This window comes from Ursus arctos, unplaced genomic scaffold (genome assembly GCF_023065955.2).
Source record: "Ursus arctos isolate Adak ecotype North America unplaced genomic scaffold, UrsArc2.0 scaffold_9, whole genome shotgun sequence".
Lineage (NCBI taxonomy): Eukaryota > Metazoa > Chordata > Mammalia > Carnivora > Ursidae > Ursus > Ursus arctos.
This window is the reverse complement of record NW_026623111.1, coordinates 11,647,099-11,666,988: the sequence shown is the minus strand read 5'-3', so window position 1 is coordinate 11,666,988 and position 19,890 is coordinate 11,647,099. Positions and strand designations below refer to the sequence as shown.

Sequence of the window (19,890 nt, the reverse complement as noted above, 5' to 3'; positions counted from 1 at the left end):
GCCTCAGCCCAGAACGATCAGCCTTAGAGCTGAGAGCAGGTTTCCGAAACCCACCTGAGCATAGCCATGATACGGGGCTTGCTTTCAAGACAGATGCCTGTGTTTACCCAAATCTGATACCCACTCAAGGGGAGGAGGCGGAAGCCAGTGTTTTTTTTCACGTGCTATGAGGTGTTTATGGTAGTAAGTTTGGGAGGCAAGGAGCCTGTGAGGCCCATGCCCGGGGTCATTCAAGATGCCTGAGGGCATGTGTATCTGAGCTGCTCACCCCAACGTGTCGGATGCCTCATTTAAAAGTTACTAATATCACAATCATCGTTCTTTCACATCTGTGAAAATCTGCCCTCCAAAGCTATAGTTTCCAAACTTTTAGATTTTCCAGAGCACACAGTTCCAAAAAAGTAATCCAGGGAATGACATAGAGCCACCCAATTTTATTTTGCCACACGAGGATATTTAAAACCCACCGTAGCAACAACACTAACTTTGTCCCCTTTCATATACCTGTCACCTCCCTCTCCCCACCAAAAGGCGACACTGAGCGAATCTCACTTCATGGGAAACTCATTGCATCTTCATTTTCCTGTTTCACTGCGGGGCGGTCCAGCCCTATCTCTGGATCACCATTTAGGGAACTCCCTCCGTTCATAAGGTTACCTGATTCCAGTTGGGCCCCTGTGGCATGCCAGGTCCCGGGGTGGGTGCTCGCGACAGAATGAATGGTCAGCATGACGTCATGGTTCTTGCTCTTTCGGAGCGAACAGCATGGCTCGGGCAGTGCTCCCATGGGAGAGTCCTTCCATGTGGGGCAAGTGTGGGCTCCAAGGCAGCATGAAGCAGGGATGAAAGCAAACCCAGACTCGGTTCTCAAGACACATTTCCAGGAGGGCGCAACATCCAGGCAGGCTTGAGTTTCATGAGCAGAGCAGGGAAGGGAATAATGTTCTGGGGGAAGAGGCAGCACCAGGGAGCCGGAGGGAGGAAGGGGAAGCATGAGGTTCTTCTTAGGAACAGAATGGTCAAGAAGAACAGGACACGAAGCCAGGATTAAGTAACAGGATCACATTAAGAGGTTTGAATGAAACATGCTGGGAGTCCATGGAATGCTGATGCCCTCAGAGTCTCAGCTGAGGAAGGACACTTTGGAAGCTGTTGCTTTGGCTGGGGCTCTAGGCCGCTGCTGGTCCTCTGTTGTGCGAAGACCACATGGTTAGTGTGTTGCTCATGTGTAACTTTCCCTCTAATCTCCCCGCCCCGGCCGCAACTGATTAGTATATTGATAAGAACCTTTCAAGAAATCCATTTATAAATTTCAGATGTAAATTCCAGGCCTGACTCTACCTAGAGGCCGCCTCTCTAATAAACCCTCCGGTTTTATGTTCCTGTCTTACGTGGCTCCTCCTCTCACTCGATTTTCTCCGTAGGGAATGTTAACGTTCTCAGTGGTGGTTAATTGCTCATGTAACTTTTTCTGTTTTCTTGATGCATGCTGCCTCTGCCTTCCTCTCTTCAACTCCTCAACTGCTTTGACTTCCACAGCCAGAAAATGTAGTCTTGACTCTGAAGGTAAAGTCCTCGCTTGCTGTTTCTTGTTGCTCTGTCTAAAGCCAACGGGTAATGAGAGGCTTCTGTCAGAACTCTCTGTTCTTCACTGTCTCTCCACTGTGATGGTTTTTAAAGTGGTTTGTTTCATTTTTATTTATGGAATCATCGTTAATCTTCTCTTTCAGTTTTAGTACCTCACCGAAGAATAGCAACCCATCTCAGTACATTTCAGTCTTGATCTTCTCCTCCCCATAATCCGCAAAGTGCTCTGGAGATCCTTGTGGGTCAGGAAATCAGTTAGGTCCTTGCCAGACCTTGGCCAGACTTCAGTCCAGAAGGGAACTCTCAAAATGACGTATCTCGTTCCTGACACTTTTTGACATGATATGGAGTCAGTCGCATCGCAAAGGCTGTATATAAAGTGTGGAATTTGTACTTGGAGCTAAACAGAGTGCATCTGGAACATTGCGAAACACCTGCTGTCCTGGGCTTGGGTTCAGTGTCTCCTGGGATTCAGAAAGGACTTTAAATCCCTTTAAAAAATAGTAAATAATCTCAAACATTTGCTGGAAAATGATAGGGAAATTGAGAAGAATTTGGGGTGTCTGAGGATGGTTTCTCAGTTGGCCAATGATGTGGGTCCCCAAGGGCAGGTTACAGCCACCGTAATGACTCTTGTCGGCCCTGGGGTGCGGCTTAGTTGAAGCAGGAGCACATACTTGATGAATGCAGCAAAATTCAACCACCTTTTTTTTTTTAGCATTCTATCCTTAATATCAAAGGATATTCAATTAATATTCAAGTTCCATGTGTACCTCAATGCTCTAAGGCATTTGCCTACAGAGTTGAATAATATTGATTGACTATTCGCTGTGCGCTGGGCACTTGGCTGGTTGTTTTCACTTTAAATCATTTAATTATCCGACCCTCACAGTACTGTGTATAATGTTAATGCTAATTCTGGTTTAGGGAATAGGAAGCCCCCTGCTGGAATTTAAAGCAGGTCTTCTCCCCTCTGAAGCCCTCAGTTTGTTTTCCAGAGTCCAGTCTCTCATGGTTCATTCCCTCTTCTGTTTACCCCCCCTTCATTCTTCCCTTCCTTCTCCTACGCTTCAGAGGGGAGGAGGTGGGGGATTGGGATAGGCCGGTGATGGGTATCAAGGAGGGCACATGTTGCATGGTGCACTGGGTGTTATACGCAAATAATGAATCATGGAACATTACATCAAAAACTAAGGATATACTGTATGGTGACTAACATAACAAAATAAAAATTATTGTAAGAAAAAAAAAATAAAGCAGGTCTTCTGACTCCCAGTTCAGTGCTAAGACCTCAATTTCACTCCAGGAGCATGACTTGTGTTTCCTTTACTTGGCTCAGCGTGGCTTCGGAAGCTGTCGCTAGCTAGCTGGTCCGTTAGTTGTAAGCAGCCAATCTGTAATTGTCATGCGTTAAAAATGTCTTGCTTTATGGGAATTTGCATAACTGTATACATGCATTGGAATAAACTCAAGTTTTGTGTCATCCGGTTGCATTACATTTTTTTTTATCCCAGAATACAGCCAGCAGTGATTATGAAAATATATTTAGGTCACATGATTCTATCTCGAAGTCGTGCTAGTTCTTAGAAACATAGGACTGTCCGGGACACAGGCGACTGAGCCCAGCCTCATCAGCACGGCACGAGAGGTACCATTTACGAAGGCCACATACTTCACTTGGCACATTATCACTGACCATACGTTATCTGTAATGTTCCCAATGACCTTACAAGGTATGTACTGTCTTTCCCAACATATGGATGGGGAAGCAAAGCAAGTGGCCTGTGGTGAACATGTCTGACTCAGAAAATCTGAGCCTTTTTTCTAAATTTAGATATATTCCAGATTCTTTTGTAACGAATTGATCCAACCCAAACTGTTTTGAATCCTTAATAACTCCTACTGGTGCCCTCTTTCCGGTGAAAGGCATCCTGATATGTAGATTAATGCAAGTTTTACTGCCAACATGTGTTACACCATTTAAAAACAAACAAAATACCTTTGAGGTTTAAATTCAGCCATTTGCAACTTGACCCTGCATTAGGACATTTTACTGTGAGTTGAAAGAAGCTAGTAACCCCTTGGTTCCATATCCTGGTAACTCAAATCTACTTCCTCTGTTTCAAGAAGGGCACCAAGGGACTCCAGGGGGGCTCAGTCAGTTAAGCGTCTGACTCTCGATTTCAGCTCATGTCATGACCTCAGGGTCGTGAGGTCGAGCCCTTCGTCAGGCTCCATTCGCTAGGTGTGGAATCTGCTTAAGATTCTCTCTCTCCCTCCCCCCCTGCCCTTCCCTCTTAAAAAAAAGAAAAGAGAAGGAGCATCAAGATGGAAATACACACACACACACACACACACACACACACATTAAGATTCAACTCATGGTGGCAAATACGTTAACCCAAATGAAACATGCACACTGTGGAATGTTCTACTTGTTATTTTGTGTTACGGTAGATGCTGTTTCTTTTGTTTGACTTGCAGATTATCTACTATGAAATCGGGATTATCATTTGTGCTGTCCTGGGACTGCTCTTCATTTTTCTGATGCCCCTGGTGGGGTTTTGCTTTGGTGTGTGCCGTTGCTGTAACAAGTGTGGTGGAGAAATGCATCAGCGACAGAAGAAAAATGGGACCTTCCTGAGGAAATACTTTACAATCACCCTCCTGGTGATTTGCATATTCATAAGGCAAGTAGCGTCTTGGAGCACAGCGGATTTGTGTTTTTGGGTGGGTGAGGAATGTCCCATGTTTTAACTGTTAAGCCCATGAGTTTAAAGCCAAACAACGATGACAACAACACACCCACAAAACAGAAGAGAACAAAAATGGGTGTCCAGGGTGGTTCAAAACAGTGTCATTGTGACCAGAAGTTACTGTGGTAATCAGGCTGCCCTAATTTACACGCTAAGCCAACCCTTTGGTATTTTTCCCCTCTTGGAGACAAGCTGATACATCTTGGCCTGCAAAAACTATTTACCTCCCCGAGCAGCAGCGTCTGCCTGAAATAGCTGTTTGGAGACAGGCAGCCTGCAGAAGGCAGAGCATTTGCTGGTTGATTTTTACATCCAAAGGGATCTTGAAGGATAGGTACAGTCCCCCAACGGGGGAATGTGAGAATATTGTAGAATAGATTTAACTTTCTAATAATAAACCTAGTTTTCTTGAATTTGTAGTTAAGCTGCTACCCTCTCCTGAAGCCTAGAACACGCTTCATGATTTAGAATGTTTCTTCTGCGGTTCCTTCTGCCGCCATAAGTTTTCCAAGTGACTGGCAGACCCGAAGTACACTGCTTTTAAGACACCAGCATTCCCGGGGCGCCTGGGTGGCCCGGTGGGTTAAGGATCCAACTCCTGGTTTCGGTTCAGGTCAGGATCTCAGGGTCGTGAGATCGAGCCCCACGTCGGGCTCCACACTCAGTGCAGTGTCTGCTTAGGACCCTCTCTCCCTCTGCCCCTCCACCCCACTCTCTCTCTCTCTCTCTCTCCCATAAATAAATAAATCTTAAAAAAGAAAAAAAGTAACCTTCTTGTCAAGAGCAAATCAGGATCCTCGGCTGAGGAATGTGCTCCACATCCCTGGCCCCCTGGTTGTGGTATTTGCTCATGGTTCTACATCTCCTCATTCATTCAGCCAATGAGTGTCCTGACATTTAGCGACAGAAATAAAGTGCCCACAACGTGAATAATGCTAGGCCCCAAGGAGACACAGAGACAGTGAGAACAGGAAGTCAGCCTCCTCCTCGCTGTTTTCTCCAAGCACCTCATTTGCTCGGTAGCTGTAAGATTTTTCAGGGTTTGCTAAATAACTTACATAAGGGGATTTAAGCAGAATTCAGAACTAAACAGAAATTGAACAAAATTAAACAGAACAGTTTCAGCTGGCCTACCAGCTGAAGTTTTAGCTGGAAATCCAAGAAGAAAAGTTCTGCAAGTGTGGCCATTAGCAGGGTCCTGGTAGGACATCTGCTTTGGGGTGATTGTTTGTCAGAATGCACTATACCTGTTGGAAGGGACAGGGCAGCCCTAGGCGTGCTGATATGAAACAGTCCCCAGGAGAGATGAATTGAGAGAAGCAGCTTGCAGACTGTGTATAGAACACGGTCCCTATGACAAAAACAAAAAAGGAGAGAGACACAAACACTTCGTTATATTTGCCTAGAGCATACAGGTAGGTAGCAGTGGTGGCCTCTGGGAAGGCAATTTGCTGGTTCTGGGCGGTAGGAAGGAAATCACTTCTCACTGCAGATAGACGTTTTGTCTCTTTGGAATTATCTATCACGCTCAAGTATTACCTACTGAATTCATTGCACCAAAAATTAAACTTAACCAACCAAAAAAATCTCCCCCCAAAAGCAAAAGCCAGTGCATTACCACTGATTCCAGGGCAGGTGTTTCTTTTTTTTTTGGTGGGGGGGAACGAAGACATACTTTTTCTGAAATTAGTTAAATAATAGACCCTAACAGTCTAGGTGCAAACAGGACCCACCTGAATGGGTTGCCAATCTCACACACACGCACCCTTGTTTGACCGCCAGGGAGGGTTTTTCTGTTCTCTCTTCTTTGTCTCTCTGTCTCTCCAACTCTCTCTTTGTGAATAATTTGAACCTGTTCCTGCACCTTGAATTCTGAAAAGCAGCTTGAGATCAGGTCAATGGTAATTTCAGATGTCCCTGTCTCTCTGCTTTGTGTTTGAAATACTGTCGGGAATGCACAGACCCCACTACAGCTGTGGGAGTGGTTCCCTCCTCCCCAGCTACCAGGAAAGTGTTCCATGCAGTCCAAAGACCTGTCAGACCCAGCAGAGATGCTCGTGCTTTTCTTTTAAGCCGAAAACTTCCATCTTTTCATCCAGAGACTTGGAGAGCCACGCGTCCCCCTCTCTAGAGGCACACTCTGGACAGCAAAGATGAGGCTCCCACGACAAAGTGTATCTGAAAATTCTTGCCCTTCGGGCTTCTTGTTAACGTGATTCCTTATCCAACAAGTTAATAGTTTTCACTTGATACAAATACATGTGCCGTGATTTCAGGAAAATTCTTTGTTGCATGTAGTTACTTATTTACCCAAATAAATGTTTACATATGTAAGAATAGACTTCCCAATTTTTTTTTTAATAAAGCACATATTCTATATTGAGTTTCTATTTTTAAATTGGGCTTTTACTTACATTACATATAATTATGGTGCCATATATGTTATATTTCTTTTTTTTTTTTTTAAGATTTTATTTATTCGACAGAGATAGAGACAGCCAGCGAGAGAGGGAACACAAGCAGGGGGAGTGGGAGAGGAAGAAGCAGGCTCATAGCAGAAGAGCCTGATGTGGGGCTCGATCCCAGATCGCCGGGATCACGCCCTGAGCCGAAGGCAGACGCTTAACCGCTGTGCCACCCAGGCGCCCCCATATATGTTATATTTCCCCCTGAACTGTTTGAATTATGTACATTATGTTTAAAATGCCACTGGGGCGCCTGGGTGGCTCAGTCTGTTAAGCCTTTGACTTTGGCTTGGGTCATGATCTCAGGGTCCTGGGATTGAGCCTGGGTGGGGCTCCCTGCTCAGTGGGGAGTCTGCTTCTCCCTCTCCCTTTGCCCCTCCCCCACTTGTGCCCACGCCCACGCGCCCGATCTCTCTCTCTCTCTCTCAAATAAATAGAATCTTTAAAAAGTTTTTTTTAAAGTACCAAAATACACGAACAATAAAGCTACAAAGTCAGAGATAAACTCGGCTTTCATTTATATGTAAAATGAATGCTACAATTTTTTTATTCTTCAGAACTAAGATCCATCAAATAAATTTAGATAAGTTCTTTTTTTTTTTTTTTCTCCCAGGGATATTTTAGTTTAGAAAATTCTTTAAAAAAAGACATGCTGTGATTCTCTATAGCCTTCTCTGGATTCAGTCTAGATATGTTTCCCCAGAGGTCCCTGGGTGGCTGAGTCGGTTAAGCATCTGCCTTCAGCTCAGGTCATGGTCTCAGGGTTCTGGGATTGAAGACCCCCGTCAGGCTCCCTGTTCAGTGGGGAGCCTGCTTCTCCCTCTACCTGCTGCTCCCCCTGTTTGTGCTTGTTTTCTCTTTCTCTTTGTCTCTCTCTCTCTGTCAAATAAATAAGTTTAAAAAAAAAATCTTAAAACTATTAAAAAAAGATGTTTCCCCACCCAAGTAAAACTTACTAATTTAAAAACCACATCTTCAAATTTCAATATAATTAAAACAAGTTAATCACCTATTTGAGGCTAAGTTACAACTTAAAACAAATTTTACATAATGTATTGAATTTCTATATGAATCACAAATAGCTCTAAAAAAGAGTAGTATTTGAGATTGTTTCGTTTACCTTAAACTCACACTAAAGATTTCAATTTCTTGGCTTGCATTTATAAATTTGGAATAGCTATTATGATGTCTTTCTTTTGAAACCTCTATTGGTTTGCAAGTATTTCAACATTATGAGTGGAATAGTAGCTCTGTATTATCTGCAAGTAATCAAAACTAGCCAAAAAGAGAGGCGCCTGGGGGGCTCAGTCAGTTAATCCTCTGCCTTCGGCTCAGGTCATGATCTCAGGGTCCTGGGATTGAGTCCAGCATTGGGCTCCCTGCTCAGCGGGGGGAGTCGGCCTCTCCCTCTACCCCCCCCCAACTCATGCTCACTCTCTCTCTCAAATAAATAAACAAAATCTTAAAAAAAAAAAAAAAAGCTAGCCAAAAAATTACAGACGTAGGGAAAGCAAAGATTTCTATGTTATTAGATAGGAAGGAGAAGAAACTATGTCCACAAAAATCATATTAGATAAAATAAGAGGGGGGACACCCGGGTGGCTCAGTCGGTTGAGCAGTTGGACGTCAAACTCCTGATTTCGGCTCAGGTCATGATCTCAGGGTGCTGAGATTGAGCCCTGCCCTGCTTCAGGCTCTGTGCTGGGGGTGAAGCCTACTTAAGATTCTCTCTCCCTCTTCCTCTGCCTCTCCTCCCTGCCCCTGCGCACAAGTGCGCTCGAGTGCTCTCTGTCTCTATGTCTCTTAAAAAAAAAAAAGACAAGAGGCAAAAGAATGTCAACAAAGCTAGAAGGCAGAAAGAGAAAGAAAAGGAGGTATAGCCTCTGGCTTAGACTGACCTCAGCAGAGATTGGATACAACTGATGAATAATCTTTGGATATGATTTTTTAAAAACCCGTTGATAAACCCAGAGCAGCCTACTCGCCTTTTATCAGGCTCAGTTTTGTTCTGTGGCTTTATACTACATTGCATTTAATCCGAAGTTGGTTTTTAAACTGGTCTTGAGTACTCTTATTTTTCATCCACCCTTTTTTTCATTTAAAACAAATTTAAAAATTTTTTTTTAATTGAGAAAGGCATAGGTGTTAAAGAGAAAGGCCCCCTCATATACATGGAATATATGTGGTCATGTTCTCTCTCTGAGCTTTTCCAAAGGCAGCTGTGGAATGTTGGAATTCACAGACGTTGACATATGTTTATGTAAGTCTGTTTGACCATCAGCAGAAGATTGAATTTCCACCTCTCGCTGTAGACTGTTCCAGCAGATGTGTCCGACTCCAGACAAAGCCAAGTTTCCTCTCCTTTCTTTCCTTCGGGCTTTGTCATCACTGCGTTTTTCAGAATTCCAAAAATGTGATGGACAACAACAAAAAAGGATCAAACATCCACACCTTGATTTTTCCAGTGTATTTCTAAGTTTCTGAGTACAGTAAGTCAGCCTTTGCCAATTGCCATGGTGAAAATTGAATCCCAGTCTCTGTCAGGAAGTTGGCAATTTTCAAAATTCATTTTTTTATTAGGATTGTGATGGTCAATTCCTGGCTTAGAGGCCACAAGATTCTAGAAGAGAAACTGAGCAAGCATGCCTGAAAATCATGAGACTTTCTTAATGTGACTGAGAGGGGAATAGTTATTTGACATTAAAATTTAAAAATTATCTTTAAAAAATAAGAGATCAGTTATAGACTGAAAACATTCATTTGGCTTTTATTGGCTAATTTCATTAAGTCAGTGGAAATTGGAAGGGAAAAAATTGCTACAAATTTTAAAGGTTTACCCTTATTATACTTTTAAGTGTATATGGGAGAAAATTGGCCTGTCCATAATAAAATATAGAAGATGAAAAACTAATATGCCATAAAAATTAAAGTTCCTGTCTTCGGCTAAAAATTTCAAGAGATTTTGTTGCACTGCATAAAAACACATGTCAAATGCCAGATTGCTAATAGTTCTTGAAATTTTATTCCCTTTTTGTGTGAGGCAAATTTCCCTCAGTGTTCTCCTATTCTAATAGTTGACTGATGGTCGTTTAAAAAAAACACAACATTAATTCGTGTGAGGTTTTTTTAGTTTTGTTTTTTGTTTATTTTTTTGCTTAAAAAATGTATTGAGTAATAAGGACTTTGTAAACCAAGGGCAACAAAAGCATAACTTCTTTATTCTCTATTTGTGTTTAAATAGGAGTTTTAAAGGTTGCCTGGGTAGCTCAGTCAGTTAAGCATTGGACTCTTGATTTCAGCTCAGGTCATGATCTCAGGGGGGAGTTGGCTTGAGATTCTCTCCCTCTCCCTCTGCCCCTCCCCCACCTGTGCACATGCACACTCTCTCTCCCTAAAAGATAAATAAAATAAATTTTAAATAAATAAATAAATAGGAGTTTAATTGGAGATCACAAATGGAGACTATCAATTGGTTTGCATAGTATTTAGCTTTTTTTAAAATTAGTTGGAAATATTTAAAAAGGGAAGATTTTACATAAAAATCCAGATTTCCGGATTTTTGTGAATAATTGGAAAATCTGGCAATACTGGTCTTGCATCATGGTTGCACTTGCTAAACAGAGCATCTGTCCCCACTCCCACCTGTGACCTCCCAGCTCCCAGAGATTCATACCATACACTTGCCCTTCATGCTTTCTGTCAGCCCACGTAGGCATTCGAATTTGCCATCCTTAACTTAAATATAAGATTTACAATGTGTTACGGGTCTGAAAATTAGCTTTGAAAGTTGCTGAATTTTATTCCAGAATTCTAAGACAGTTTGTTTTTTAAAAAGATCAATGCTTTCATTTTAATTGGATCCATAACTGATGGGCAGAAATATAGGTCTTTTTAAGTATGTCACATTGAAATTCAGTGTTTTATTGCTAAGTTGTATTGCAATTCATTTTACTGATTGATGATCTTTTGAGTAAAGGCATTTATTCAGTAAAGGAACAAAGACAGGTTATGACCTAGACACCCCAAACATATGGCTAATCTTCTAAATGGATCAAATGAAACAAAGCCCAGTCCGTAAACCCACTTTCATTGAGCACCCACTATGGACAAGAGACCCATCATTTACCCAAAGGTGACAAAGAAGCAGTTTCTGCCTCTTTCTAGGGAAATCAAACATAGGTTAGAAATAGGGCAATCTAGAGTATGAAGTGAGAAATAGCCCCCCAGAATCTCAGGGAGAGCACTCTGAGAGTTCAAGGCAAGGAGGTTCTTCTCCCGTCCAGGGAATTCAGGGAAAGCCAAGTGAACTTGGGCCTGTTCTTTGTTTTCCAAGTTCATTTTGACTTCCTCTGTGACAAAATGGGTCTGGAGCGTGATGAATGACAGTGTGGGCATGTTGGGGAGAGAGAGCAAGGGGCCCCCAGCTTGAAATGTTGTGGTGGGCAGGTGTATTCAGGCGGTGGCCCTGACTCATCATGAGATGGAATATTTGAAATTGGGCAATGCAAATAAAGCTCCAGGTGCCTCGCTACAAGCCAACTTTTTCTCTTCTTCTGTTCACCCTACTCCGGAGTCATTTATGTTGGGTCATTTGTCCTTATTCGGCATAAGCGCAGCACTTAACTATTACTCTTACAGTATATTGCCTGCTTCGTAAATACCAGTGCAGACTTACGAATGGCAAAGATGGATTGTAAGGTGGTCTTTCCAAATGGCACAGACTATTTTTAATGTTCATTTCTTTTCAATTACCATCAGCATGAACCCAAACTTTAAAAAAAGGTCTTGGAGGGGCGTCTGTGTGGCTCAGTCAGTTAAACGTCTGCCTTCAGCTCAGGTCACAGTCCCAGGGTCCTGGGATTGAGTTCTGCATCAGGCTCCCTGCTTGGCAGGGAGTCTGCTTCTCCCTCTACGCCTTCCCCCCTCCCCCCGCTTGTGCTCTCTCTCCCTTTCACGCTCTCTCTCTCAAATAAATAAATAAATCTTTTAAAAAACTAATAAAATTTTAAAAAGGTCTTGGAGACCTTGTGGACATCCAGTAACCCCTCTCCTTTGCTGTTTGAGAAGTACTTATACAATTTAATTTTCAGTTTTGCAATACCAGCCAGGCTCACAGAAGGAAAGTGACTTTCTCAAGCTCCCAAGTGTGAGTTAGGGGCAACAGTGGGGTTAGAACACACGTCTCACTCCTACTCTAGTACACATTCCACGGCAATTTGTTAACCATAAGAATGTCCAACAGTGTGTGTTACAGACTTTTTTCAGATTAGTCTGGAAAACCTAAGGTACTTCTGTAATACCGCATTGGGAAAGTATGTTCTAAGTGAGACCAGCAATGAACCAATGTTGCTTGGAATGAATCGTGACTGTAAATAGGGCGAATGCCTATCCCCATTCCCCAAGACGGAGGAGTTGCCTGGGAGCAAGTTTGCCTATTATGTGCAAAACCTTGTTCTAGAAACCTATCCACATCTTCCATTGGATGTTTACAAACAAACAATTTTGTCATTAATTTCTGTAGTAAATACTGTTTAGAGTTTAGGTAGTTCCTTGCTGCCATCTAGTGGCTAAATCCAGAAGGGCCTTGCTAATTAGCAATTTTCAAGGTAACATTTTAATGTTGAAAGGCTTTGACACAAAAACAAACCAACTGGTCAAATTAATTTAAGTCAGGGGATTGTTAGTAACTAGTTAACATTAAGAGCCCTTAAAATGATTAAATGCAGACATTTTAGATGGCTTGAAAATGTGTTTTTAATTTTCACGTAGATTAGCTTTTCATGCAAGATACCTTTCACAGTGTTTTTGAAACTCTATTGAAGTATATTTTATGTAGAGAAGAGCGTCCATATCATAATTACGTAGGCATCAACTTGCATGACGTGAGCACGCCCATGATGTCATTAGTCACCTCTACCCAAATACAAACACTGACTTTTAGCACCACTGGTTTCTTGATTCTGTATGTCATATAAAATAGAATGTTACAGTATGTATGCTACTGTTTGCAGCTTCTCACAGGGCAGCTTGATACTAAAGTAACTCATGTTTCTTTTCCACTTGGACAACAAAAAAGTAGTAAAGACAATCAGAGCAACAACTCGATTAGGAAGCCCAAACCATTCTTTCATTTTGGTATTTCTCCTGATAGTCTTCTTTGGAGGGAGCAGAGGTATGCCCGCGGGGTGTGTTTGTGTGTGCGCTGGGCAGGACGGTGTGCACCCACATTCCCACGTGGGCAGGAATGACGCTCTGTTGCACACACTGCCTTGTAAACCTTGCTCCTTCTGTTCCCATCACAATTTAGTGGAAACACTGTTCCATTTATGAGATTCATATGTAACAGAACAGCATATCTTAAATGGCTGTGTGTCTCCTGTGAGAGGGCTGAGTCCCATGTTGTGGTCTACATGTTGGATTATGGGGTCGTGGTGGGATCTGCCCAGCAGCTCTGTGCCTGGCCGGAAGACCATGGGTCACGTGGTAAATGCCCTTCCTTCTCTTTTCCATTTCTGGCAGCGTGGGTATCATCTATGGTTTTGTGGCAAACCACCACCTGAGGACCCAGATCGAAAAGACTCGGAAACTGGCAGACAGCAATTTCAAAGACTTGAGAACCCTCCTGAATGGAACGCCAGCGGTAAAAACCACAACTCTCTATCCCATGACGCTCGGGGTTGGGGGCCTTTCTGAGTCCCTGTACATATTTGGAATCTCATTTGGACTTCTAGAAGCCCAGTGAATCAGTGTAGACAGGTGCTATCTTTTAATTTCGTAGATGAAGAAATAAAGGCCGAGTGCGTGATTTTTAAAAGCGTACAAAAGCATCATTTCAGAACCGGTGTCGTTATTTTATGACTTTCTTTTCCTTTATTTTAAGGTATAACATAAAATTATAGTATTTATTATATAACTGCTTAACTATTTTATGGGTCTTGTGATTTTTTTTTTTTTTTAAAGAAAAATCTTTGGACGCCATTGTCCTTTCTCTTTGGCAATATAGTTAACTACGCGTGGTTTGCATGAAGTTACTCTTGTCGTGAGACAAGAGTTTCAAGAGTTTTCTGCTTTATAAACACCCATTTGCTAATATCTGCATACATGTGTAGAGTTCCTTGGGAAGGGGATACACACACACACATGCCCACATACACGCACACCCAGAAGTTGTTTTTGGGAGAAGGGGAACAGTGTGGCTGGAGGGCATGTTTTTCTGTATCCCAGAAGCACATTGATGTCTTGCCTCTAGAGAATATTGTTTTTTTTAAATGTCTGAGCAGAAACCAGCCCAAATAATTGATGCTGAGCTCATGGGTACGAGTATGTGAAAGAGGATGCTTTCCTGTTGAATTCCCTAGCCACAGCCGCCAGAATCTGTGGACCTTTTCACACAGAGATGTGCTCTTCTAAGTTTATTATATTCTAAACAATACTGACATATTAAATATTGTACCAGTTTTTAAAAGTGGGGTTGGGGGGCGCCTGGGTGGCACAGTTGTTAAGCGTCTGCCTTCAGCTCAGGGCGTGATCCCAGCGTTATGGGATCGAGCCCCACATCAGGCTCCTCCACTATGAGCCTACTTCTTCCTCTCCCACTCCCCCTGCTTGTGTTCCCTCTCTCGCTGGCTGTCTCTCTCTCTGTCAAATAAATAAATAAAATCTTTAAAAAAATAAAAGTGGGGTTGGAACCAAAAGAGCAAAAAATGCAAGCATTTTTTAAATATTGAGATTAGAGAAGCTAATTTTATTCATAGCTTTGTAAGAGGGAAATGTTTCCTTCTCCCCATCTGTGAATAAAAATTCATATTGTTTTCACCCACCATTCTAAAGACTTCAAAGTAAAACCCTTTTCCCAAAAAGGTGGCAACATTAACCATATAGCAGTCATGGCCTTTGAACTTTGGGATTGCTTTCAGAATCTTGGAAGGATCCTAAATGGTCATGACTTTTGGGGAAACTTATCTAGTTCAAAATATATGAAGAGATCTAACAAACACATAAAAAAATGGGCAGAATGTGAGTAGTCCATTTAATGAGGAAATACAACGGGCCGCAAACATAGCAAGATATTTAACCTTTAGTAGTTGGAAAAACGAAAATTTAAATACACATGTACATTTTCACTGAGGGGATTGGCAATGGTTATTTAACAAATTGTAACACCCAGTGTCGCAGAGGGGGTGGGAAGCAGGTCCGTTAGGGCACAGAAGACCGGAGGGTAAGCGCCACTTCGGAGGCCAGCTCCATAGTAGCCACTGAATAAAATGGTGGGTCCTAGTGCGGTAGATTGACTACAAATGGCCTTGAGTTCTTTCTGGTCCCTCGCCTGAAGAGCTAGATCTGTTTCCAACCCCTTGAATCTGCTCCGTGCCTATGACTTGCTTTGACAAAAAGAATGCAACGGGTGTGACCTTGAGCTCACTCTGACCTCAGGTTTCCTGAGACCTCACAGTGTCCTCTCCTCTTCTCTTGCTGCCAAGGCCATCGTGTGAGAACACCCAGGCTGGCCCTTAGAAGATGAGAGGCCATGTCAGGGGAGGGGCCCGTCTGTCCCCAGGCCCGCCGGCCCCACCCGGGCTCTCCACAGAGCCAAGGCACAGAATCAGGAGAAACTAGAAATCCTGTTTCCTAAACCAATAAGTTTTAGAGTGTTGTTAAGAAGTCTGGGTATCAGTATATAGAGATATAAGTATCCCTAAGAATTAGAGGCTTTGGATTTTAGGAAAGTTTCGTGTAATTTTATTTTATCTTATCTTATCTTATTTTATTTTATTTTATTTTATTTTATTTTATTTTATTTTATTTTATTTTATTTTATTTTTTAGCAAATCAACTATGTACTGAGCCAGTACGCGACCACGAAGAAAAAGGCGTTCTCAGATCTGGATAGTGAGTAAAACTTGAAGTTGCCTCAACTTGGTTTGCTTGTTGGTTTGTTGGTTGGTTGGCTGGTTGGTTTTGGCTAGAAGATGCTCTGGCCATCTCCCATGAAGCATGGGCTAAGCGATCAAGTATGCCATTTCTACAAGTTCTGCATCAAAGTTGGCGCAAAGCAGAACAATTCCCTAGAGTTACGCACAGTTAGCCGTTTGTTACGCGATGACTAAAATGCAGCCTTTCCGGGAAGAATGCCTTTGCTTTCCTGGGGTCGCGAGTGCTTGTTCTGCACTCCCCATGTGACGGATGAAGTGGGTCTCTGTCAGGTCCACTGTCACAGACGGAGATGGGCTCCCCGGAGAAACCAGTGGGCTTCAGAAATAGGGGGAGTGGGCAATGCTGGTCCCTGCAGGCTCCCAAGGAGGTCCCACACAGCCTCGCTCAGTGGTTCTCCGCCAGGGGCTGTTTTGCCTTCCAAGAAACATCTGGCAGCGTCTGGAGACATTTTGGTTGTCCCAGTAGGTGACGGGGGTTGGGGAGGGCAGTGCTGCCGGCATCTGTGGGTAGAGGCCAGGGAAGTTCCAAACACCCTACAACACACAGGACAGCCCCCACCACGAAGAATTATCCAGCTCCAAATGTCCATAGTGTCATTGTTGGGAAACCCTGGCCTAGCTGAAGAGATCAGGGGCACAAGCACGTACGGCTCAACTTTGTAAACACTGTGTTCCTAGGACAGGTTTCCCACTATCCGAAAGCTGAGCGTTCCTGTGAATACTTTTGTACCCAAAATGGCATAAAGCAAAGAAACGATTACTGTTGATATATATGGAAACACTTTCGAGCATTCCCAGACCCCAAAAGTTACGTCTCAGGCTGTCCTGATACCACAGGCCACATCTGACAAGCGGATGCACACAGCAGCTGGAGAAGCCCAGATGCTCACGGACACAGCCCCTTGTATTCTAAATATATAAGCACTACCCTCAAAACTCAATAAGAAAACAAACAACCCCCCCAAAACAGACATACTTTCCCAAAGAAAATATACATATATCAAATAAGTCATTAGACATCATTAGTCAAAATTACTAACCATTAGAAGGTAGAAAATTAAAACTACAATGACATACTGCTTCACACACAATAAAATGGACAAATGAAAAATAATGACAATATCAAGTGCAAACGACAACACAGAGCAATGGGAAGACACATATATTGTTTATGAAAACTCAGTAGGTGAGCTCTGGCGCGGCACCTGGAGAGGCTGGGTGTGATTTCCGGGGAAGGCGCTGGGGGGCGCACTCTCCCTGTCTCTGTATGGGCTCATCTCCACTGCAACACCAGCAGGGCACACCTGTAGGATTAAATACCCCATCTGTGCTGATTGCTTTTTCACTGGGGACGGCTGGTGTGGGAACTTTGAACAGCATGAAGAAATCTCCCCTAAGAAGCAACACCTGCATGGGGTCGAGGATGAAAAGGTGGCTTTCAGGGCAGGAGAGACCCCAGATGACTTTCCAAGGCAGGAAATCTTGCAGCGGGAGGAAAATATGAGTAAGAGGAGAGGAAATTCATGGAGCCGACCCTCATAGCCCCTTCTGCTTCTTTGCATTTAGATATTAAGTCATTGCTGGGAGGCGGAATTCATGAACAGCTAAGACCTAAAGTGATGCCCGTGCTTGATAACATCAAGGCCATGGCCGAAGGTGAGCACCGCACCGGAAATGGGTTAAGAGAGGGTTCCCACTGGAAGTTTCCGGCTTCCCAGGATCATGCAACCCTTTCTTGTTTTCCCCAGATGTGGGCATGCCAGCAGGCCAGGCAAAGACACACAGCATCGCAATGGTTTGGTCTGGTTTGGTTTTTCTTTTTTTTAAAAAAAAACCCTTGAGCCAAAGAGGTTGTACTAATTGTCTACAAGTCCTTTGAAATAATAACAGCAGCATTTGCTAGGAGCCCGCCACCTGTTTTTGTAAAGATGGTTACTGGAAGGCAGCCGTGCTCCTCTGCTTAGGGGACATCTGCGGCTGCTCCCGCGCCATGACTGACAGCAGGGTTGAACAGGTGCACAGGGACCCTGTGGCCCTCAAAGCCTAAACGTTTAGCATCTGCCCCTTTCCGGAAAAAGCTTGTCAACTCTTGCTATAGAAGATGAATAGCCTCGAGAATTTTGGGTCTCTGGGGGTCTATTGGTTACTCTTTCCTTTTCCCTGGAAAGAACAACTTTTGGGAAGGAGGGCTCTGTAGAGATATCTTAAGACACCGCAGTCAGTGATCTCAGTGAGCAGATGTACTGATTCTAAGAAACTGCATATTCAGTCGCAATGAGAGAAAGACTCCGAGACCCTTCCAAATGTTGAGGAGATGTCTGTGCTAAGTGTTCGATGGAGAGGACAACTTCATCTGTGTCTCACATTTGTCATCCTGCCACTGTGAATTGTACTTTCATGAGCCAGGATTCCTGAGAACACAGGCCACAGAGGGAGGACTTGTGTCCAAGTCAGAAAGTTACGCCCGTTCCTTTTGGCATTCTTCCCTGCCACCCCCCTTCCCCTTAGAGTTCAAAGACATGGAACCAGGAAACGGAATGACATGCAGAACAGGCCAGGAGTTGGTAAGATTAATTTTGATCAACTGATTAGTCTTTCCTTGCTCTTCTCCTTGACCCTGCAATGGGTCGCCCTGTAACTGAGGGTGTGTCCTCTGCTGTGGACCCGCTTAGATGCCTTCCTGACACCTGCTCATCTCATCACCACCCATGTCCTTCCAATGCAAGGAAACTGAGGCCCAGAGAAGGAATGTGACCGTAAACACCCACGCCTCCAGCCTGCCTGCCTGCCTTCCTTCCTTCCTTCCTTCCATACCTGGCCCTTGCCTATCCTTCCAGTCAGTTCCCATCTCAACCCTCCAGCCCCCAAACCTTCCCTTCTAAGCCACGAATCTCAGCGTTTATTCTACCATAGGTCTCTGCCGGCATAATTCTCTCTCAGACCCCTGTGCTGCATGTCTTCCTCGGCCTGTTGATTTTGTTCATGTCTTAATTCCCCTAGCTTGTCTGGAGACGCCCAACACAGTGTCTGGCCCAGAGCAAATTGTCATTTCTTGAACGAATAAAGGCCTGCAGACCTTACCTTCATTTTCTAAGCGTCGAATACTGTAACTTTGCTGGTGATGGAGTAGAAAATGGATTATATTCTTTCATAGTTCTGCTTCAGTTGCTAGGCAACTCCTTTTGACTTTATAAGCTTCCTGATCTTTTACTTTTAATGTCTGTAGTCATTTGATTTTTTTTTTTTTTTTAGTTGCCCTTGATGCACCATGTGGCTAAATCTATCTAGTCAAGTCAGATTATAGTCGTTTTCATTTGCTTTGGGAATTTTGCAGACGATTCTTGGGGGTCTTCTGGAGGTGCCATTGATGTGATACAAATGCCAAAGACCCTTTAAGTGGCTTAATCAACAGCAAATATATCACACATGACAAGACATTGGACATATGGCGGTTCCAAAGTTAGCTGCTTTGGGCGTTCAACAGCACTGTTGACGAGCCCTTCACCCCCCTGCCCCGTCCTGGTGGTTAGCAGGACGTATTCGTTAACCAACCACCAGGAACAGACAATGAAAGGAGGTGGGGGACTGGTGGCTCCTCGTCCCCTCACTGGAAGAATCGTCACTCCTGTAAGATGCTGAACCTTCACTTCCCACGTCTTTGGCATCACTCTTGCTAATAATCCTCCACGTCCCCTCCTCAGAGCTTCATGTGTTTGCACTTCACCAATGGGTTAATGATGACTTGGGCTGGCTCTGTGACCTTTACCATCAAACGTCTCCAGTTATCTGTCTTCTCTTAGAAACATCTCTTGAGCAATTATGTGTCATTTCCCCGACACATACAGAAAATCTGTCTCTATCTGGCTTTCAGCTAAGTGGATTATTTGCTCATGTAACTGACACTGGCTTCAGGTAAGGCTTGATCTAGTGGTGAGATTCTTTCCACCCAACTCTTCTCCACAATGTCTGTATTATTCTAATGCCAACTCCCCCTGTGTTGCAAGAGGGCTAACACTAGCCACATTGGTCCTCCTCCTCAACCAGATTTCCCTCCAGCTGGGCCATCTGGGGTTCCACAGCCATCTTTGGACCAGAGCTACACGGGGGAAATGGGTTGGCTGGGGGTATCCAGGGCCCACTCCTTAAGCG

General features: G+C 43.6%; 1 protein-coding gene across 3 annotated transcripts in view; it reads left to right on the top strand.

The window, feature by feature from the left end:
• PROM1 (prominin 1) overlaps positions 1 to 19,890 on the top strand; it is a 104,683-nt gene that overhangs the window by 48,999 nt on the left and 35,794 nt on the right. For all 3 annotated transcript variants that reach the window (XM_026514474.4, XM_057309814.1, XM_057309813.1), the window contains exons 4-7: positions 4,072 to 4,277; positions 13,328 to 13,448; positions 15,634 to 15,697; positions 17,308 to 17,397. In XM_026514474.4, the coding sequence (XP_026370259.3) occupies positions 4,072 to 4,277; positions 13,328 to 13,448; positions 15,634 to 15,697; positions 17,308 to 17,397 (481 nt within the window). The remainder of the gene's footprint in view (positions 1 to 4,071; positions 4,278 to 13,327; positions 13,449 to 15,633; positions 15,698 to 17,307; positions 17,398 to 19,890) is intronic.